This window comes from Oncorhynchus gorbuscha, linkage group LG22, assembly GCF_021184085.1.
Source record: "Oncorhynchus gorbuscha isolate QuinsamMale2020 ecotype Even-year linkage group LG22, OgorEven_v1.0, whole genome shotgun sequence".
Taxonomy (NCBI): domain Eukaryota; kingdom Metazoa; phylum Chordata; class Actinopteri; order Salmoniformes; family Salmonidae; genus Oncorhynchus; species Oncorhynchus gorbuscha.
In genome coordinates, this window is record NC_060194.1 from 51,740,757 (window position 1) to 51,764,487 (window position 23,731).

The 23,731-nt window shown below is 44.8% G+C and overlaps 1 protein-coding gene across 1 annotated transcript in view; it reads left to right on the forward strand.

The window, feature by feature from the left end:
- Positions 1–19,905, forward strand: part of LOC124009371 (chemokine XC receptor 1-like) — a 39,484-nt gene extending 19,579 nt beyond the window's left edge. Inside the window, exons 3-5 of the mRNA XM_046321144.1 lie at positions 10,056–10,175; positions 16,597–16,841; positions 18,896–19,905. Of these exons, the coding sequence (XP_046177100.1) occupies positions 10,149–10,175; positions 16,597–16,841; positions 18,896–19,895 (1,272 nt within the window). The 5' untranslated portion in view covers positions 10,056–10,148 and the 3' untranslated portion in view covers positions 19,896–19,905. The remainder of the gene's footprint in view (positions 1–10,055; positions 10,176–16,596; positions 16,842–18,895) is intronic.
- The last annotated feature ends 3,826 nt before the right edge of the window (positions 19,906–23,731 follow it).

Sequence of the window (23,731 nt, forward strand, 5' to 3'; positions counted from 1 at the left end):
GTGATAAATCAGTCAATTTATTGTGAGTGATCATTATTGTGATAAATCAGTCAATTTATTGTGAGTGATCATTATTGTGTTTTTTATTCAACCTTTAACTAGGCAAGTCAGTTAAGGACAAACTCTTATTTTACAATGAAGGACTCCCCCGTGTGGACGGATGAATACTTTGATAAAAACAACATTGTATGAAATCATGTTGGCAAAGAGGGCGGAGAAAACCAATCCAGACTCCAAGATGAGATGGGAACACTTCCTGTGTTTCCTTTAGGGCAACTAAAATAACAGAATATCATGAACTCGCAGATCATTTATCAGGAAAACATGGATCTGTTTTCTCCCTATGGATTTGTGTTTTCTTGTTTAATACAATATATAATATAAATATAATAATATACAGTACCAGTCAAAAGTTTGGACACACCTACTCATTCCAGGGTTTTTCTTTATTTTTTTACTATTTTCTACATTGTAGAATAATATTGAAGACATCAACACTATGGAATAACACATATGGAATCATGTAGTAACCAAAAAAGTGTCAAACAAATTCAAATATTATTTCTGAGATTCTTCAAAGTAGACACCCTTTGCTTTGACGACAGCTTTGCACACTCTTGACATTCTCTCAACCAGCTTCACCTGGAATGCTTTTCCAACAGTCTTGAAGGAGTTCCCACATATGCTGAGCACTTGTTGGCTGCTTTTCCTTCACTCTGCGGTCCAACTCATCCCAAACCATCTCATTTGGGTTTAGGTCAGGTGATTGTGGAGGCCAGGTCATCTGATGCAGCACTCCATCACTCTCCTTCTTGGTCAAATAGCCCTTACAGAGCCTGGAGGTGTGTTGGGTCATTGTCTTGTTGAAAAACAAATGATAGTCCCACTAAGCGCAAACCAGATGAGATTGCTGCAGAATGCTGTGGTAGCCATGCTGGTTAAGTGTGCCTTGAATTCTAAATTAAACCAGACAGTGTCACCAGCAAAGCACCATCACACCTCCTCCTCCAAGCTTCACAGTGGAAACCACACATGCAGAGATGATCCGTTCACCTACTCTGTCTCACAGAGACATCACACCTCCTCCTCCAAGCTTCACAGTGGAAACCACACATGCAGAGATGATCCGTTCACCTACTCTGTCTCACAGAGACATCACACCTCCTCCTCCATGCTTCACGGTGGGAACCACACATGCAGAGATGATCCGTTCATCTACTCTGTCTCACAGAGACATCACAACTCCTCCAAGCTTCACGGTGGGAACCACACATGCAGAGATGATCCGTTCACCTACTCTGTCTCACAGAGACATTACACCTCCTCCTCCATGCTTCACAGTGGGAACCACACATGCAGAGATGATCCGTTCACCTACTCTGCGTGTCACAGAGACATTACACCTCCTCCATGCTTCACGGTGGGAACCACACATGCAGAGATGATCCGTTCACCTACTCTGTCTCACAGAGACATCACACCTCCTCCTCCATGCTTCACGGTGGGAACCTCTTCCATGCTTCACGGTGGGAACCACACATGCAGAGATGATCCGTTCACCTACTCTGCGTGTCACAGAGACATCACACCTCCTCCGAGCTTCACGGTGGGAACCACACATGCAGAGATGATCCGTTCACCTACTCTGTCTCACAGAGACATCATACCTCCTCCTCCAAGCTTCACGGTGGGAACCACACATGCAGAGATGATCCGTTCACCTACTCTGTCTCACAGAGACATCACACCTCCTCCTCCAAGCTTCACGGTGGGAACCACACATGCAGAGAGGATCCGTTCACCTACTCTGCGTGTCACAGAGACACTGCGGTTGGAACCAATCATCTCAAATTTGGACTCCAGACCAAAGGACAGATTTCCACGGGTCTAATGTCCATTGCTTGTGTTTCTTGGCCCAAGCAAATCTCTTCTTATCGGTGTCCTTTAGTAGTGGTTTCTTTGCAGCAATTCGACGCAGTCTCCTCTGAACAGTTGATGTTGAGATTTGTCTGTTACTTGAACTCTGAAGAATTTATTTGGGCTGCAATTTCTGAGGCTGGTATCTCAAATGAACTTATCCTCTGCAGCAGAGGTAACTCTGGGTCTTCCTTTCCTGTGGCTGTCCTCATGAGAGCCAGTTTCATCTTAGTGCTTGATGGTTTTTGCGACTGCACTTGAAGAAACTTTCAAAGCTATCATCAAGGCAAAGGGCGGCTACTTTGAAGAATCTCAAATATAAATATATTTTGATTTGTTTAACACTTTTTTGGTTACTACATGATTCCATATGTGTTATTTCATAGTTTGATGTCTTCACTTTTGACTGTATGTTGGTTGTTGTTTTGTGTTTAAAGATTAATTGTTTATACAAAAAAATCTATAAAATAAATTATGTAAAGTTTAAAACGAATAAAATATCCTACATTTGAATATAGCACTATGAAAAAATGTCTATAAAGTAATGCTGTTCCCCTCCTGTCCTGCAGGTGGATGTATAGACCAGGCTATAGACCCTTCAGAATCACTCCAGAAGAATCAGCGGAGTCACACCACTGAAACCAACTACCCTTGCTTAGCCTGTGGGAAGTATTTCTACAACTCGTCAACCCTGCGGAGACACATGCGTACTCACACAGGAGAGAGGCCATATCACTGCTCTGAGTGTGGCGAAGCTTCAGTCACTCTGGCAACCTGAGGAGTCATCAGGTGATCCACACAGGACAGAGACCGTACCACTGTCTGGTCTGTGGCAAGAGCTTCAGTCAGCCAGGAGGCCTGGCCAAGCACCAGAGAACACACACAGGAGAGAAGCCATTCCACTGCACTTTCACAGAGTGCGGCAAGAGTTTCTCCAAGTTAGAACACCTACAGATACACCACAGGACTCACACAGGAGAGAAGCCTTACCCCTGCTCTGCCTCTGACTGTGGAAGGAGATTCTCCAACTCAGGCCAGCTGATCCAACACATGCGTACTCATACAGGAGAGAGGCCGTACCACTGCTCAGAGTGTCTGAAGACCTTCTCCCACCCAGGAGCTCTGAAGGACCACCAGAGGATTCACTCAGGAGAGAGACCCTACGTCTGTGCTGTCTCGGCCTGCGGTAAGACGTTTATAAACTCTGGGGCTCTGAAAAAGCACAGCCAGACCCACACAGGGGAAAAACCTCACTGCTGCTCTGACTGTGGGAGAGGCTTCTCCCAGCTGGCTCACCTCCAGGCTCATCAGAGGACTCACACAGGGGAAAGACCCTATCATTGCTCCCTGTGTTGGAAGAGCTTTATCCAACAAGGGCATCTGGACAGGCATAGACGCATCCACCTAGCAGCGGACACACCTGGAGATCAGTTATCCCCGAGCATCAATCCAGATCAGCACATCAGACCGATAGATGATTCACCTGAGGTCTGTGATGAAGAGACTGTACCAGAACAACATGAGCATCCTGAATTGATGAGTCACCTTGAATGATTGGTTTGATTGCATCATTCCAGACTGTGTCAATTTTTACACGGTTTCTGCTTGTATCTCACTGCTGCATAAAACCATTGGCGTTATTATTCTGTCAAATATCCTGCAATACATAATGTGGATGGATGGATGGATGGATGGATGGATGGATGGATGGATGGATGGATGGATGGATGGGATGGATGGATGGGATTGGATTGGATGGATGGGATGGATGGATGGAATGGATGGATGGATGGATGGGATGGATGGATGGATGGGATGGATTGGGATGGATTGGGATGGATGGGATGGATGGATGGATGGATTGGATTGGATGGATGGATGGATTGGATGGATGGATGGATGGGATGGATGATGGATGGATGGATGGATGGATGGATGGATGGATGGATGGATGGATGGATGGATGGATGGATGGATGGATGGATGGATGGATTGGATGGATGGATGGATGGATGGATGGATGGATTGGATGGATGAATGGATGGATTGGATGGATGGCTGGATGGATGGATGGGATGGATGGATGGAATGGATGGATGGATGGGATGGATTTGCATGGAACATCATGGAATATGGATGGATGGGATGGATGGATGGATGGAATGGATGGATGGATGGATGGGAATGGAAATGATGGATGGATGGACAATTAGGCTTCTAATAATGATGTGACACAAGAGGCTTCTGATAATGATGTGACACAAGAGGCTTCTAATAATGATGTGACACAATAGGCTTCTAATAATGATGTGACTCAAGAGGCTTCTAATAATGATGTGACACAATAGGCTTCTAATAATGATGTGACACAATAGGCTTCTAATAATGATGTACAGTGCATTCAGAAAGTATTCAGACCCCTTGATGTTTTCCACATTGTGTTACGTTACAGCCTTATTCTAAAATGGATTTAAAAATGTTTCACCCCACATCAATCTACACACAATACCCCATAATGACAAAGCAAAAATAATATTTTGACATTTTTACAAGTGTATTAAAAATTAAAAATGGAAATATTACATCAACATAAGTTTTCAGCCCCTTTACTCAGTACTTTTTAAGCACCTTTGGCAGTGGTTACAGGCTTGAGTTTTAGGTATGACTCTACAAGCTTGGCACACCTGTATTTGGGGAGTTTCTCCCATTCTTCTCTGCAGATTGATGTGGGGCAATCAAACAGACAAAATGTCAGTATAGAGACAAAGTGGAGATGCAATTCAAAGGCTCAGACACAAGAGGTATGTGGCAGGGTCTACAGACAATCACAGACTACAAGAGGTATGTGGCAGGGTAACAGACAATCACAGACTACAAGAGGTATGTGGCAGGGTCTACAGACAATCACAGACTACAAGAGGTATGTGGCAGGGTCTACAGACAATCACAGACTACAAGAGGTATGTGGCAGGGTCTACAGACAATCACAGACTACAAGAGGTATGTGGCAGGGTAACAGACAATCACAGACTACAAGAGGAAAACCAGCCACATCACGGACACCGACATCTTGCCCCCGGACAAACTAAACACCTTCTTTGCCCACTTGAAGTATAACACAGTGCCACCGACGCGGCCAGTACGAAGGACTGTGGGCTCTCCTTCTCTATGGCCGACATAAGACATTTAAAAATGTTAACCCTTGCAAGGCCGCTGGCCCAGACGGCATCCCTAGCCGCATCCTCAGAGCATGTGCAAACCAGCTGGCTGGTGTGTTTACGGACATATTCAATCTCTCTCTATCCCAGTCTGCTGTTCCTTACATGCTTCAAGATGGCCACCATTGTTCTTGTACCCAAGAATGAAAAGGTAACTGAGCTAAATGACTACCGCCCCCATCCCATCTGCATAAGAGGAATACCTATGTAAGAATACTGTTCATTGACTACAGCTCAGCATTTAACACCATAGTACCCACCAAGCTCATCATTAAGCTTGAGGCCCTGGGTCTGAACCCTGCCCTGTGCAACTGGGTACTGGACTTCCTGACGGGCCGCCCCCAGGTGGTGAAGGTAGGAAACAACATCTCCACTCCGCTGATCCTCAACACTGGGGACCCACAAGGGTGCGTTTTCAGCACTCTCATGTACTCTCTGTTTACCCACGACTGTGTGGCCAAGCACGCCTCCAACTCAATCATCAAGTTTGCGGACGACACTACAGTGGTATGCTTGATTACCAACAACGACGAGACGACCTACAGGGAGGAGGTGAGGGCCCTCGGAGTGTGGTACCAGGAAAATAACCTCAAACTCAACATCAACAAAGCAAAGGAGCTGATCGTGGACTTCAGGAAACAGCAGAGGGAGCACCCCCCTATCCACTTCGATGGGACAGCAGTGGAGAAAGTGTAAAGTTTTTAATTCGTCGGCGTACATATCACTGACAATCTGAAGTTGTCCACCCACACAGACATTGTGGTGAAGAAATTTGGCTTGTCACCTAAAACCCTCACAAACTTTTACAGATGCAGAATTGAGAGCCTCCTGTCGGGCTGTATCCCTGCCTGGTACGGCAATTGCACCGCCCACAACCTCAGGGCTCTCCAGAGGGTGGTGCGGTCTGTAAAATGCCTCACCGGGGGCAAACTACCTGCCCTCCAGGACACCTACAGCACCGATGTCCCAGGAAGGCCAAAAAGATCATCAAGGACAACAACCACCCGAGCCACTGCCTGTTCACCCTGCTATCATCCAGAAGGTGAGGTCAGTACAGGTGCATCAAAGCTGGGATCAAGAGACATTAGCTGTTTTTCAGTCTCAAGGCCATCAGACTGTTAAATTGCCATCACTAGCCAGCTTCCATCTGGTTACTCAACCCTGCACCTTAGAGGCTGCTGCCCCATATACATAGACTTGAAATCACTGGTCACTTTAATAATGTTTACATGCTGCTTAACTTATTCTATTCTACTGTATTTTAGTCAATGCCACTCTGTGATATGCGTCCCCTGTGAGACTACATACACCCTTGTCTCAGAGAGTGTCATCAAGAAAACGTTCTGCAATGAGAATTGGCTTGAAATGCCTTGAGAGAGTTTCAGTCAGTCTGCTTAGGTCAACTCATCCATACTCAGACCCAAAACACTGAGAAATACATCTGCTTTCTTTCCAACTAATTTCATTTGCAGCCAGCCAACGCTCAAAACAGGAATCGGAACCCTCTTTTGTCGTCTCTAACTCTGGTACTCGACCAATGGTTGGTCATTTTCACAGTTAAGTGTTCCGTTTCCACTTTCTAATTTTTTTATATATATCTTTTTTTTACAATATTTCTCCACTTGAGATCGCCTATTTTCAATGGGTTCAATGACAGTTCTTACTTTAACCATCAGAGAGCAGTATCGCTGTCGTCAATAGGCCTGCTGCTTGGCAAACGCTGTGCCTGCCAGCAGTCTTCAGCTGGTGGAAAAAAACCTGACGATTTACGTCCTGATATTGAGTTTCATTCTTCTCTTCAAGCAGTGTCCCTTTAAAAAGAATCACCTCATCGCCACTGGGATAATATCATCAGGGAGGTGACAGTTTAGTGTTGTTTAGTAAAAACATGTCGTGCCCCACAGCCCTTGGCCCAATAAATCAAATCCAATTGTATTGTTGTCACATGTGCTGAATACAACAGGTGTAGTAGACCTTACAGTGAAATGCTGAATACAACAGGTGTAGTAAACCTCACAGTGAAATGCTGACTACAACTGGTGTAGTAGACCTCACAGTGAAATGCTGAATAGAACAGGTGTAGTAGACCTTACAGTGAAATGCTGAATACAACAGGTGTAGTAGACCTTACAGTGAAATGCTGAATACAACAGGTGTAGTAGACCTTACAGTGAAATGCTGAATACAACAGGTGTAGTAGACCTTACAGTGAACTGCTGAATACAACAGGTGTAGTAGACCTCACAGTGAAATGCTGAATACAACAGGTGTAGTAGACCTGACAGTGAAATCCCAGGATCCCAGGCTGTGTCCTGGCTCATAGGGAGATGAATGGTCAACAGTGCCCTGCCAGAGGATCCCAGGCTGTGTCCTGGCTCATAGGGAGATGAATGGTCAACAGTGCCCTGCCAGAGGATCCCAGGCTGTGGCCTGGCTCATAGGGAGATGAATGGTCAACAGTGCCCTGCCAGAGGATCCCAGGCTGTGTCCTGGCTCATAGGGAGATGAATGGTCAACAGTGCCCTGCCAGAGGATCCCAGGCTGTGGCCTGGCTCATAGGGAGATGAATGGTCAACAGTGCCCTGCCAGAGGATCCCAGGCTGTGGCCTGGCTCATAGGGAGATGAATGGTCAACAGTGCCCTGCCAGAGGATCCCAGGCTGTGGCCTGGCTCATAGGGAGATGAATGGTCAACAGTGCCCTGCCAGAGGATCCCAGGCTGTGTCCTGCCTCATAGGGAGATGGATGGTCAACAGTGCCCTGCCAGAGGATCCCAGGCTGTGTCCTGGCTCATAGGGAGATGAATGGTCAACAGTGCCCTGCCAGAGGATCCCAGGCTGTGTCCTGGCTCATAGGGAGATGAATGGTCAACAGTGCCCTGCCAGAGGATCCCAGGCTGTGGCCTGGCTCATAGGGAGATGAATGGTCAACAGTGCCCTGCCAGAGGATCCCAGGCTGTGGCCTGGCTCATAGGGAGATGAATGGTCAGCAGTGCCCTGCCAGAGGATCCCAGGCTGTGGCCTGGCTCATAGGGAGATGAATGGTCAACAGTGCCCTGCCAGAGGATCCCAGGCTGTGTCCTGCCTCATAGGGAGATGAATGGTCAACAGTGCCCTGCCAGAGGATCCCAGGCTGTGTCCTGGCTCATAGGGAGATGAATGGTCAACAGTGCCCTGCCAGAGGATCCCAGGCTGTGTCCTGGCTCATAGGGAGATGAATGGTCAACAGTGCCCTGCCAGAGGATCCCAGGCTGTGGCCTGGCTCATAGGGAGATGAATGGTCAACAGTGCCCTGCCAGAGGATCCCAGGCTGTGGCCTGGCTCATAGGGAGATGAATGGTCAACAGTGGTAAATAGGGCTGCGTTCCATCCGCATAACAGTGAAACTGAATATTATGATTGCGGGTGATGTCACCAGGGAATGCATATACAGGGGGGGGGGGTAGGGCTTCCAAAATTGATACCTGAGGGACACCGTAGTGAATAGACCGTAGTGAATAGGCCCCACAAAGATATGAGCTGAACCTGTCGAGGGCAACGCCAGAGATTCCCACCCACCTCTTCATCCGCAGCCAACAGAAGGTCATCAATGTCAACAGGAAATAGAAAAAGAAGAGAGGAAGACGTCCTGCGGAACTCTAATAAGGCCTCCATATCTATGTGGAAAGGGTTAAAAACAACAGCCAGTGATATTAGAGACCTTGATGTCTTTGTGGTCTAGTGACCTTTACTTTCCCAAATCCTCTTGGTACCCCTCTGTTGTTGCTCGGACCGCTCTACCTGAGAGGAACAGATACCCACGTGTGTTCTAGTTGGATTTCAGCTCCAACCTCCACACTATGTGTGCAGCCTAAACGCTATTCTCTGTACAGCACATTGATTTAACCTTTATTTAACTAGGCAAGTCAGTCAAGAACTAATTCTTATTTAACAATGACGGCCTACCCCAGCCAAACCCTAACCCAGACGACGCTGGGGGACTCCCAATCACGTCCGTTTGTGATACAGCCTGGAATCGAACCAAGGTCTGTAGTGATGCCTCTAGCACTGAGATGCAGTGCCTTAGACCGCTGTGATACAGCCTGGAATCAAACCAAGGTCTGTAGTGATGCCTCTAGCACTGAGATGCAGTGCCTTAGACCGCTGTGATACAGCCTGGAATCGAACCAAGGTCTGTAGTGACGCTTCTAGCACTGAGATGCAGTGCCTTAGACCGCTGTGATACAGCCTGGAATCGAACCAAGGTCTGTAGTGACGCTTCTAGCACTGAGATGCAGTGCCTTAGACCGCTGTGATACAGCCTGGAATCAAACCAAGGTCTGTAGTGACGCCTCTAGCGCTGAGATGCAGTGCCTTAGACCGCTGTGATACAGCCTGGAATCAAACCAAGGTCTGTAGTGACGCCTCTAGCGCTGAGATGCAGTGCCTTAGACTGCTGTGATACAGCCTGGAATCAAACCAAGGTCTGTAGTGATGCCTCTAGCGCTGAGATGCAGTGTCTTAGACCGCTGCGTCACTCGGGAGCCCATGTGGGCCTGGTTAAAAGTAGTGCCTTTTAAAGGGAATAGAATGCCATTTGTGACGCCTCGTAACGATGGTCTCGTCTGTTTCTCTGAGGAACAGAAACCTGCAGTTGGATTTCAGGTGCAACTTCCAAACGGTTTCTATGAGGAACAGATTTCAGGTCCAACTTCCATACTTGGTGCGTCTCAACGGTCTATATGATGCACTACTTTGACCAGAGCCCCCATAGTACACTATATAAAGTTGTGCATCATAAAGGGAATAGGGTGCCATTCGGTCTATCCTTAGGGTCTAGTGTTCCAGTCAGTCCGAGTAGGTATCTGAGACAGGTAGACTGAATCAGATCAGTCATCCTCATCTGTAGTCACCTAGCAACAACCAGGGTCTCTGTGTTCCAGGGTCTCTGTGTTCCAGAGTCTCTGTGTTCCGGTCAGATCATCACTACCACCACCTAGTCCTGTTCTGCTGGGACTACACACCTCTACAGGGAGATGGATGCTGAAGGAGTCAACATGGAGGTAGGAGGAGGGATATACATTTTATATCTAATATAGACTGAACAAAAATATACTGAACAAAAATATACTGAACAAATATATACTGAACAACTATATACTGAACAAATATATACTGAACAACTATATACTGAACAAATATATACTGAACAACTATATACTGAACAAATATATACTGAAAAAAATATAAATGCAACATGTAAAGTGTTGATCCCATGTTTCATGAGCTGAAATAAAGATCCCAGAAATGTTCCATACAGACAGAAAGTTTATTTCTCTCAAATGTGTTTCCATCCCTGTTAGTGAGCATTTCTCCTTCACCAAGGACCAGCCACGGCTGTGGCCCTACGCAGTCCAGTCATGTGTTTACATCCGTGCAGTCATTTGTTTCCATGCCCCTACACAGTCATGTGTTTACATGTTAGTGAGCATTTCTCCTTCACCAAGGACCAGCCACGGCTGTGGCCCTACGCAGTCATGTGTTTACATCCCTGTTAGTGAGCATTTCTCCTTCACCAAGGACCAGCCACGGCTGTGGCCCTACGCAGTCATGTGTTTACATCCGTGTTAGTGAGCATTTCTCCTTCACCAAGGACCAGCCACGGCTGTGGCCCTACGCAGTCATGTGTTTACATCCCTGTTAGTGAGCATTTCTCCTTCACCAAGACAATCCATCCACCTGACAGGGCTGGCAGATCAATAATCTGATTAAACAGCATGATCAAGTACATCTTGTGCTGTGGACAATAAAAGGCCACTAAAATGTGCAGTTTTGTCAGACAACACAATGCCACAGATGTCTCAAGTTTTGAGGGAGCGTGCAGTCGGCATGCTGATTGCAGGAATGTCCACCAGAGCTGTTGCCAGAGAACTGAAAGTAAATTTCTCTACCATAAGCAAACTCCAACATCGTTTTAGAAAACTTGGCAGTGCATCTAACCGACCACACAACCGCAGGCCACATGTATGGCGTCGTGTGGGCGAGGTGTTTACTGATGTGAACCGAGTGCCTCATGGTGGCGGTGGGGTTATGCTATGGGCAGGCATAAGCTACGGACAAAAAACACAATTACATTTTATTAATGGCAATTTGAATGCACAGTGATACTGTGACAAGTTTGAGGCCCATTGTCGTGCCATTCATCCACCACCATCACCTCATGTTTCAGCATGATAATGCACAGCTCCATGTCACAAGGATCTGGACACAATTCCTGGAAGCTGAAAATGTCCCAGTTCTTCCATGACCTGCATATTCACCAGAAATGTCACCCATTGAGCATGTTTGGGATGCTCTGGATCGACGTGTACGACAGTGTGTTCCAGTTCCCACCAATATCCAGCAACTTAATCATCAATGAAAAGGAAAAGGCATAACATGCACATAGGTTAGGATACTATGGTGACGATAGGTTAGGCTACTAGGGTGACCATAGGTTAGGCTACTAGGGTGACCATAGGTTAGGCTACTAGGGTGACCATAGGTTAGGCTACTAGGGTGACGATAGGTTAGGCTACTAGGGTGACCATAGGTTAGGCTACTAGGGTGACCATAGGTTAGGCTACTAGGGTGACCATAGGTTAGGCTACTAGGGTGACCATAGGTTAGGATACTATGGTGACCATAGGTTAGGATACTATGGTGACGATAGGTTAGGATACTATGGTGACGATAGGTTAGGCTACTAGGGTGACGATAGGTTAGGTTACTAGGGTGACCATAGGTTAGGCTACTAGGGTGACGATAGGTTAGGCTACTATGGTGACCATAGGTTAGGTTACTATGGTGACCATAGGTTAGGCTACTATGGTGACCATAGGTTAGGCTACTATGGTGACCATGGGTTAGGTTGCTATGGTGACCATGGGTTAGGTTACTATGGTGACCATAGGTTAGGTTACTATGGTGAGCATAGGTTAGGTTACTATGGTGAGCGAGCGTTGCGCCTTTTCATTTTCAATATGTATTAATTACCCATTTATTTGTCTCTGCCTGAAAATCGTCCTCCTAAAAGGTAGGCTATACCCCTTAGGCCTAGGCAAAACGTAGCATCATCATTCTCTCTGTTTCCAGTTCAGTAGCCATACCTGAGCGATCAGGTGCTTGTGTGGCCTCAATTAAATAGAGTAGACTATAGCCTATGCATGGGCGGAGAAACATATCTTTCCAAGGAAATTGACTTCCTAAATAGGCCTATGGTTAGGCTATAGTTTACTACATTGCCTAGCAATAGGGCTAAATTATGATCCCCCATATTTCTCTGTCTGAAAATCTTAAAAAATAGCTCAAGAGGAAGTGCAAGTCTCTCTAACTCTGCTCTCTTCTAACTACATATATCATATTGGCTGATATAGCCCAGTAATACAATATAAGGGCCATGTGAGAATCTCTGTTAATTGAACCTATTTCTGAAGATATTTTTATACTTTTGAAATTGCCAATAGGGCGCAAAATTGCGGGGACCATGGCTGGCAAGTGAGCTGCTTCACATACGCCTAAAATAACATTTCAGCACTGCGGTTGGGACGGACCAGTCCTTGAGGTAGTGGGTAGGACTGCGGTTGGACCAGTCCTTGAGGTAGTGGGTAGGACTGCAGTTGGGTTGGACCAGTCCTTGAGGTAGTGGGTAGGACTGCAGTTGGGTTGGACCAGTCCTTGAGGTAGTGGGTAGGACTGCGGTTGGACCAGTCCTTGAGGTAGTGGGTAGGACTGCGGTTGGACCAGTCCTTGAGGTAGTGGGTAGGACTGCGGTTGGACCAGTGCTTGTGGTAGTGGGTAGGACTGTGGTTGGGTTGGACCAGTCCTTGAGGTAGTGGCTAGGACTGCGGTTGGGTTGGACCAGTCCTTGAGGTAGTGGGTAGGACTGCAGTTGGGTTGGACTAGTCCTTGAGGTAGTGGGTAGGCCTGCGGTTGGACCAGTCCTTGAGGTAGTGGGTAGGACTGCGGTTGGACCAGTCCTTGTGGTAGTGGGTAGGACTGCGGTTGGGTTGGACCAGTCCTTGAGGTAGTGGGTAGGACTGCAGTTGGGTTGGACTAGTCCTTGAGGTAGTGGGTAGGACTGTGGTTGGACCAGTCCTTGAGGTAGTGGGTAGGACTGTGGTTGGGTTGGACTAGTCCTTGAGGTAGTGGGTAGGACTGTGGTTGGACCAGTCCTTGAGGTAGTGGGTAGGACTGTCACCCTGCCGCCTCTACACTCTAACCACTAGGCTACCCTGCCGCCTCTACACTCTAACCACTAGGCCACCCTGCCTCCTCTACACTCTAACCACTAGGCCACCCTGCCGCCTCTACACTCTAACCACTAGGCTACCCTGCCTCCTCTACACTCTATCCACTAGGCTACCCTGCCGCCTCTACACTCTAACCACTAGGCTACCTGCCTCCTCTACACTCTAACCACTAGGCCACCCTGCCGCCTCTACACTCTAACCACTAGGCTACCCTGCCTCCTCTACATTTACATTTAAGTCATTTAGTAGACGCTCTTATCCAGAGCGACTCTATCCACTAGGCTACCCTGCCGCCTCTACACTCTAACCACTAGGCTACCTGCCTCCTCTACACTCTAACCACTAGGCTACCCTGCCGCCTCTACACTCTAACCACTAGGCTACCCTGCCGCCTCTACACTCTAACCACTAGGCTACCCTGCCGCCTCTACACTCTAACCACTAGGCTACCTGCCTCCTCTACACTCTAACCACTAGGCTACCCTGCCGCCTCTACACTCTAACCACTAGGCTACCTGCCTCCTCTACACTCTAACCACTAGGCTACCCTGCCACCTCTACACTCTAACCACTAGGCTACCCTGCCGCCTCTACACTCTAACCACTAGGCTACCCTGCCGCCTCTACACTCTAACCACTAGGCTACCCTGCCGCCTCTACACTCTAACCACTAGGCTACCTGCCTCCTCTACACTCTAACCACTAGGCTACCCTGCCGCCTCTACACTCTAACCACTAGGCTACCTGCCTCCTCTACACTCTAACCACTAGGCTACCCTGCCACCTCTACACTCTAACCACTAGGCTACCTGCCGCCTCTACACTCTAACCACTAGGCTACCTGCCTCCTCTACACTCTAACCACTAGGCTACCCTGCCGCCTCTACACTCTAACCACTAGGCTACCCTGCCGCCTCTACACTCTAACCACTAGGCTACCCTGCCGCCTCTACACTCTAACCACTAGGCTACCCTGCCGCCTCTACACTCTAACCACTAGGCTACCCTGCCGCCTCTACACTCTAACCACTAGGCTACCTGCCTCCTCTACACTCTAACCACTAGGCTACCCTGCCGCCTCTACACTCTAACCACTAGGCTACCTGCCTCCTCTACACTCTAACCACTAGGCTACCCTGCCGCCTCTACACTCTAACCACTAGGCTACCCTGCCTCCTCTACACTCTAACCACTAGGCTACCTGCCGCCTCTACACTCTAACCACTAGGCTACCTGCCTCCTCTACACTCTAACCACTAGGCTACCCTGCCGCCTCTACACTCTAACCACTAGGCTACCCTGCCGCCTCTACACTCTAACCACTAGGCTACCCTGCCTCCTCTACACTCTAACCACTAGGCTACCCTGTCGCCTCTACACTCTAACCACTAGGCTACCTGCCGCCTCTACACTCTAACCACTAGGCTACCCTGCCTCCTCTACACTCTAACCACTAGGCTACCCTGCCGCCTCTACACTCTAACCACTAGGCCACCCTGCCTCCTCTACACTCTAACCACTAGGCTACCCTGCCGCCTCTACACTCTAACCACTAGGCTACCCTGCCTCCTCTACACTCTAACCACTAGGCTACCCTGCCGCCTCTACACTCTAACCACTAGGCTACCCTGCCTCCTCTACACTCTAACCACTAGGCTACCCTGCCTCCTCTACACTCTAACCACTAGGCTACCTTGCCGCCTCTACACTCTAACCACTAGGCCACCCTGCCGCCTCTACACTCTAACCACTAGGCCACCCTGCCGCCTCTACACTCTAACCACTAGGCTACCCTGCCTCCTCTACACTCTAACCACTAGGCTACCCTGCCTCCTCTACACTCTAACCACTAGGCTACCCTGCCGCCCCGTCAGAATTTTAATCTTCAATCGTTTTCCTGATGGTTTCATGTTTGATTCAGGTGTAGTTTGATTCAGATCTAGTTTGATTAAGGTGTAATTTGATTCAGGTCTAGTGTAATTCAGGCGTGTTTGATTCAGGTGTAGTTTGATTCAGGTTAGTTTAATTCAGGTCTAGTTTAATTCAGGTCTAGTGGGATTCAGGTCTAGTTTGATTCAGGTCTAGTTTGATTCAGGTCTAGTTTGATTCAGGTCTAGTTTGATTCAGGGCTAGTTTGATTCAGGTCTAGTTTGGTTAGCCAACTTTTGGCCAGCTCTTTTTCGAACGATACATCAACTGGCGCAAGCTTGCAAAGTTATTTAACTTCTAAAACGGGACAAACAAAGGCTATAAATGTTTTTCATACAAACAACAGCGATATAAGTTATTCCTTTCTGACAGATAACTAGAGGCTAGCGCTGACCTGACTGTGGTAGCTATTACTAGCTAGCATAGCTTATTTATTCACCTCAGTCGAGATGGGATGAAACATTAGCTTACGCTACTGTACATGTCTGTTACAATAGTAGCTCAGCACTGCGAATAAACACTAGTTTTTTTTCCTGTTAAGTTAAACAGCAGTTACCTTGCCAGCTACATCAGTCAAATAAAGAGTAGCCAGTTTCTGCTCTGCTTGCTTTTACAACTTGGTGACAGAGCGCAACACATACACATTGAACTATGCTCAACTCTCCCATGCTGGTCCAGCCAGCCTTCCAGAAGCTTTGCCTTCACACAGCCCGCTCTGTGTGAAGTGTCAGCCCGCTCTGTGGTGTCCGTTTGATCCTAACTCAGCCGGCTGAACACTCAAAACAGCCTACTCTACCGGTAAGGAGGTGTCCGCATGGTCCTAAAGCACACCGTTGCCACCTTTTGTATCACATTGCAATGATAAAACTGGGGGGGGACAAAAATGCCATTTCAGAACGTGGGACTTGACCCCCCCATCCCCAGTAAAAGTTATGCCCCTGATATGAACTGTAACTCAGTAAAATCTTTGAAATTGTTGCGGGATGCGTTTCTATTTTTGTTCAGTATATTTTAACATGACTACCGTTCACTTCAGCTTGTAACACTTTATCACAGATATGATTGTGTCGCTTATGGAGATGTATTGTTTAGTAACCCAGATTGAGTGACTCAGACTAGGAGCTAGTAAAACAGGAACTGATACCATTGTAGGTCAAATATAATGGTATATTTATTAGTATTTCAGGATGTCATTGTTACTGGGTATTGTTGAACCTTTTTCCCCTTATAGGAATCTCACTCATTAAGACTTTTTCAATCTCAGAGGTTTCCTACAGGGAACCTGTATAGCACTGTAGAGGAAGGATTGAGACCTACTACTCCCGGCAACGGAACCAATGTCACCACTGATTTCTACGGCAGCGCCGACTATGACGAGGAGTACGGGGATGAACGCTGCTCCAAGACAGACGTGGTCAGATTCGGAGCCCTCGTCACACCCATGGTCCTCTCCGTGGTCATTGTGCTAAGCCTTGTGGGTAACCTGCTGGTGCTGGTGATTCTGGCCAGGTAGGACAGTCTGGTGATGAGAAATAGATCATGAATATTTTCCTCATTTGAACTTGGCTTGCTGCTCTTGTCATGCATCTTGTTTTGAGAGAGCGAGGTAACTAGTGACAGGATGGAGGAAGTATTGTGCTAATTTGAAGGAGTGGGGTCTTCCTCAGTGGTTTTTGTTATCTGAAGGAGTGGGGTCTTCCTCAGTGGTCTGTGTTACCTGAAGGAGTGGGGTCTTCCTCAGTGGTCTGTGTTATCTGAAGGAGTGGGGTCTTCCTCAGTGGTCTGTGTTACCTGAAGGAGTGGGGTCTTCCTCAGTGGTCTGTGTTATCTGAAGGAGTGGGGTCTTCCTCACTGCCTAATAGCCTAGTTCAGGGCGCTCTAAGCCAGTTCCTGAAGAACTACCATCCTGTAGGTTTTCACTCCAATCCTAATCTAGCACACCTGATTCTTATAATTAGTTGGTTGAAAACTGAACCAAGTTAGTTACAACTGGGGTTGGAGCGAAAACCTACAGGAGAGTATCTCTCCAGGAACAGGGTTGGAGTTAAAACCTCCAGGATGGTATCTCTCCAGTAACAGGGTTGGAGTTAAAACCTCCAGGATGGTATCTCTCCAGTAACAGGTTTGGAGTTAAAACCTCTAGGATGGTATCTCTCCAGTAACAGGGTTGGAGTTAAAACCTCCAGGATGGTATCTCTCCAGTAACAGGGTAGGAGGCAAAACCTACAGAAGGGTCTCTCTCTTGGAAAAGGGTTGGAGAGCCTAGTTTAAACCATAACTCTTACTGTATTCTTCATCAGTGTTATAGGGTAGGACTATTACTGTAGTCTTCATCAGGGTTAAAGGGTAGGACTATTACTGTAGTCTTCATCAGGGTTTCAGGGTAGGACTATTACTGTAGTCTTCATCAGGGTTACAAGTCAGGACTCTTACTGTAGTCTTCATCAGGGTTACAAGTTAGGACTCTTACTGTAGTCTTCATCAGGGTTACAGGGTAGACATACTACTGTAGTCTTCATCAGGGTTACAGGGTAGGACTATTACTGCAGTCTTCATCAGGGTTACAAGTTAGGACTATTACTGTAGTCTTCATCAGGGTTACAAGTTAGGACTCTTACTGTAGTCTTCATCAGGGTTACAAGTTAGGACTATTACTGTCGTCTTCATCAGGGTTACAGGGTAGACCTACTACTGTAGTCTTCATCAGGGTTACAGGGTAGACCTACTACTGTAGTCTTCATCAGGGTTACAGGGTAGACCTACTACTGTAGTCTTCATCAGGGTTACAGGGTAGACCTACTACTGTAGTCTTCATCAGGGTTACAGGGTAGGACTACTACTGTAGTCTTCATCAGGGTTACAAGTTAGGACTATTACTGTAGTCTTCATCAGGGTTACAGGGTAGGACTATTACTGTAGTCTTCATCAGGGTTACAAGTCAGGACTCTTACTGTAGTCTTCATCAGGGTTACAGGGTAGGACTACTACTGTAGTCTTCATCAGGGTTACAAGTCAGGACTCTTACTGTAGTCTTCATCAGGGTTACAGGGTAGGACTACTACTGTAGTCTTCATCAGGGTTACAGGGTAGGACTATTACTGTAGTCTTCATCAGGGTTACAGGGTAGGACTATTACTGTAGTCTTCATCAGGGTTATAGGGTAGGACTATTACTGTAGTCTTCATCAGGGTTATAGGGTAGGACTACTACTGTAGTCTTCATCAGGGTTATAGGGTAGGACTATTATTGTAGTCTTCATCAGGGTTACAGGGTAGGACTACTACTGTAGTCTTCATCAGGGTTATAGGGTAGGACTACTACTGTAGTCTTCATCAGGGTTATAGGGTAGGACTACTACTGTAGTCTTCATCAGGGTTATAGGGTAGGACTATTATTGTAGTCTTCATCAGGGTTACAGGGTAGGACTACTACTGTAGTCTTCATCAGGGTTATAGGGTAGGACTATTACTGTAGTCTTCGTCAGGGTTTCAGGGTCTTTAAAACATTGTTGTGTCGAAAAGTGTTGTGTTTAAAACAGTGTTGTGTGTCTGCTTCTCTCCCAGGTACGAGCATCTTCGGTCACTGACAAATGCGTTCATGATGAACCTGGCGTTGTCTGACCTGGTGTTCACCTGCGGCCTCCCCTTCTGGGTCTCCTATCACCTGATTGGCTGGAGCTACGGTGACCTCACGTGTAAGGCGGTTAGCTTCCTGTTCTATGCTGGCTACTACAGCAGTGGCATCTTCCTCATCCTCATGACACTGCATCGTTACCTGGCCGTGCTCCACCCCCTGTCTTACCTGGTGTCAGGCCCCCACTCTCAGGGCACATGGAGCGCTGTCGTATCATTGGTCGTCTGGACCGTCAGTCTGTTAGCTGCTATGCCAGCTCTCATCTTTACCAAGTTCATCATCACTGATTCTACTGACCTTAAAGACCCTCTGGACCCTAACAACCCTGATGGGCCGAGTGACTCTAACGCCCCTAGTGGTGAACAACGGTACTGTGAGGTTGCAGATGTCAGCTGGAGGCTGTGGGGGGTCTACCAGCAGAACATCCTGTTCATAGTGACATTATTAGTGGTGTGTGTCTGTTACTGTCAGATTCTAGTCCGCCTCCTGAGACCCAGGGTTAGGGTTAGACGCCAGAGGAGCGGAGGAGACAGGAGGAGCCACAGGACCGCCAGGCTGGTCTTCGGCCTGGTCCTGGTTTTCTTTGTGGGCTGGGCGCCGTACAACGTGGTCATCTTCCTCAGGACGCTGGTGTATAGGAGTCAAGATGGTGGCGGTGCTGATTCATCCACAACACTATGGGACGAGTGTGGCACCAGCACCACGTTGGACTACTCCTTCTATGTGACCAGGCTGCTGGCGTTCTCCTACTGCTGTCTCAACCCGTTGTTCTACGTGTTCGTTGGGGTCAAGTTCCGGAACCACCTGGAGAGAATGTTGAAGGGTTGTTGTCATAGTGTTACCGTTGTCAATAACAACAACAACAGCAGTGTTCTGTACAGGAGCAGCAGACTGACATCACAGTCCAGTGGGGAGGAGTTCTCACTTTAAATAACAACACTGTAAACAACAACAACAACAACAGCAGTAGTCTGTACAGGGGGAGGAGTCACTGTACTAGACATCACTTTCATACTAGATATTGTAGTATTCTTTACTTCATGATAACTGGAGCCTTTCACTGGATCTATTTTCTATCTATTTTCCATTCATATTATCCATTTGTTTATATCATATCCCTTTAATACCACGTTTAATACCATGATTAATACCATGATTAATACCATGTTTAATACCATGTTTAATATCATGTTTAATACCATGTTTAATACCATGATTAATACCAGGTTTAATATCAGGTTTAATATCAGGTTTAATACCCTGTTTAATACCATGTTTAATACCATGTTTAATACCATGTTTAATATCAGGTTTAATACCCTGTTTAATACCATGTTTAATACCATGTTTAATACCATGTTTAATACTAGGTTTAATACCATGTTTAATAACATGTTTAATACCAGGTTTAATACCATGTTTAATACCATGATTAATACCGGGTTTAATACCAGGTTTAATACCATGTTTAATACCATGATTAATACCATGTTTAATACCATGATTAATACCACGATTAATATCAGGTTTAATATCAGGTTTAATACCATGTTTAATACCATGATTAATACCAGGTTTAATACCAGGTTTAATACCATGTTTAATACTAGGTTTAATACCATGTTTAATACCAGGTTTAATATCAGGTTTAATACCATGTTTAATACTAGGTTTAATACCAGGTTTAATACTAGGTTTAATACCAGGTTTAATACCATGTTTAATACCAGGTTTAATACCCTGTTTAATACCCTGTTTAATACCATGTTTAATACCAGGTTTAATACCATGTTTAATACCAGGTTTAATGCCATGTTTAATACCAGGTTAAATACCCTGTTTAATACCATGTTTAATACCAGGTTTAATACTAGGTTTAATATCCTGTTTAATACCATGTTTAATACCAGGTTTAATACCATGTTTAATACCAGGTTTAATACCAGGTTTAATACCATGTTTAATACCATGTTTAATACCATGATTAATACCAGGTTTAATACCAGGTTTAATACCAGGTTTAATACCATGTTTAATACTAGGTTTAATACCATGTTTAATACCAGGTTTAATATCAGGTTTAATACCATGTTTAATACTAGGTTTAATACCAGGTTTAATACTAGGTTTAATACCAGGTTTAATACCATGTTTAATACCAGGTTTAATACCCTGTTTAATACCCTGTTTAATACCATGTTTAATACCAGGTTTAATACCATGTTTAATACCAGGTTTAATGCCATGTTTAATACCAGGTTAAATACCCTGTTTAATACCATGTTTAATACCAGGTTTAATACTAGGTTTAATACCCTGTTTAATACCATGTTTAATACCAGGTTTAATACCATGTTTAATACCAGGTTTAATACCATGTTTAATACTAGGTTTAATACCATGTTTAATACTAGGTTTAATACCATGTTTAATACCAGGTTTAATACCATGTTTAATACTAGGTTTAATACCCTGTTTAATACCATGTTTAATACTAGGTTTAATACCCTGTTTAATACTAGGTTTAATACCATGTTTAATACCAGGTTTAATACCATGTTTAATACTAGGTTTAATACCAGGTTTAATACCATGTTTAATACTAGGTTTAATACCCTGTTTAATACCATGTTTAATACCAGGTTTAATACCATGTTTAATACTAGGTTTAATACCATGTTTAATACTAGGTTTAATACCATGTTTAATACCAGGTTTAATACCATGTTTAATACCAGGTTTAATGCCATGTTTAATACCAGGTTAAATACCCTGTTTAATACCCTGTTTAATACCATGTTTAATACCAGGTTTAATACCATGTTTAATACCAGGTTTAATGCCATGTTTAATACCAGGTTAAATACCCTGTTTAATACCATGTTTAATACCATGTTTAATACTAGGTTTAATACCCTGTTTAATACCATGTTTAATACCAGGTTTAATACCATGTTTAATACCAGGTTTAATGCCATGTTTAATACCAGGTTAAACACCCTGTTTAATACCATGTTTAATACCATGTTTAATACTAGGTTTAATACCCTGTTTAATACCATGTTTAATACCAGGTTTAATACCATGTTTAATACCATGTTTAATACCATGTTTAATACCATGTTTAATACCATGTTTAATACCATGTTTTATACTAGGTTTAATACCAGGTTTAATACTAGGTTTAATACCAGGTTTAATACTAGGTTTAATACCATGTTTAATACCAGGTTAAATACGATGTTTAATACCAGGTTTAGAAGCAAATTAAATTGTGATTGTTGTATTTTGATTACTGTAAGTCAAATCAGATTGTATTTGTCATATACACATGTTTAACAGATGTTATTGGTCATATAAACATGTTTAGCAGATGTTATTGGTCACATGTTTAACAGATGTTATTGGTCACATGTTTAACAGATGTTATTGGTCATATAAACATGTTTAGCAGATGTTATTGGTCATATAAACATGTTTAGCAGATGTTATTGGTCATATACACATGTTTAACAGATGTTATTGGTCATATACACATGTTTAGCAGATGTTATTGGTCATATAAACATGTTTAGCAGATGTTATTGGTCATATACACATGTTTAGCAGATGTTATTGGTCATATACACATGTTTAACAGATGTTATTGGTCATATACACATGTTTAGCAGATGTTATTGGTCATATAAACATGTTTAGCAGATGTTATTGGTCATATACACATGTTTAACAGATGTTATTGGTCACATGTTTAGCAGATGTTATTGGTCATATACACATGTTTAGCAGATGTTATTGGTCATATACACATGTTTAGCAGATGTTATTGGTCATATACACATGTTTAGCAGATGTTATTGGTCACATGTTTAACAGATGTTATTGGTCATATACACATGTTTAGCAGATGTTATTGTGGGTATAGTAAAATGCTTTTGTGTCTGGCTCCAAGTATGTAGTAATATCTAACAATTCACAACAATACACACAATCTTAGTAAAAGAATGCAATTAAGGAATATATTAATATTAGGATGAGCAATGTCGGAGTGGCATTGACTAAATACAGTAGAATAGAATACAGTATATACATATGAGATGAATAAAGGAAAAATATGTAAACATTATTAAACAACATCTCCACTTCTGTAATCTGGTTCAGGTTATTAATAATCCCACTCAACAGGAAGCTTCTCACTGTAACCAGTGTCTGTAATCTGGTTCAGGTTATTAATCAACCTACCAGGGTGTTTACAAACACTACAGGAACAGGATCATTCACATGTATTGATCACATCTTTACTAATACTGTAGAATACTGTAGAACGTTTCTCTAAAGCTGTATCCGTACCCATTGGATGCAGTGATCACAATATAGTGGCTATTATCCAGGAAAGACAAAGTTCCAACAGCTGGGCCTAAAATAGTGTAGAGATCATACAAAATATTTAGCTGTGACTCTTATGTGGATGTTATATATATTAGTTGGTCTGATGTGATTAATAAGCAGCATCCAGACACTGCACTTGAGGAATTTATGAAATGGCTTCTTCCAATTATTGATAAACATGAACCTGTTAAGAAGCTGACTGTTAGAACTGTTAAGGCTCCATGGACTGATGTGGAATTGAAAAACTGTATGGTTGAAAGAGATGTTTTTTTCCACCTTTATTTAACCAGGTAGGCTAGTTGAGAACACCTTTATTTAACCAGGTAGGCTAGTTGAGAACACCTTTATTTAACCAGGTAGGCTAGTTGAGAACACCT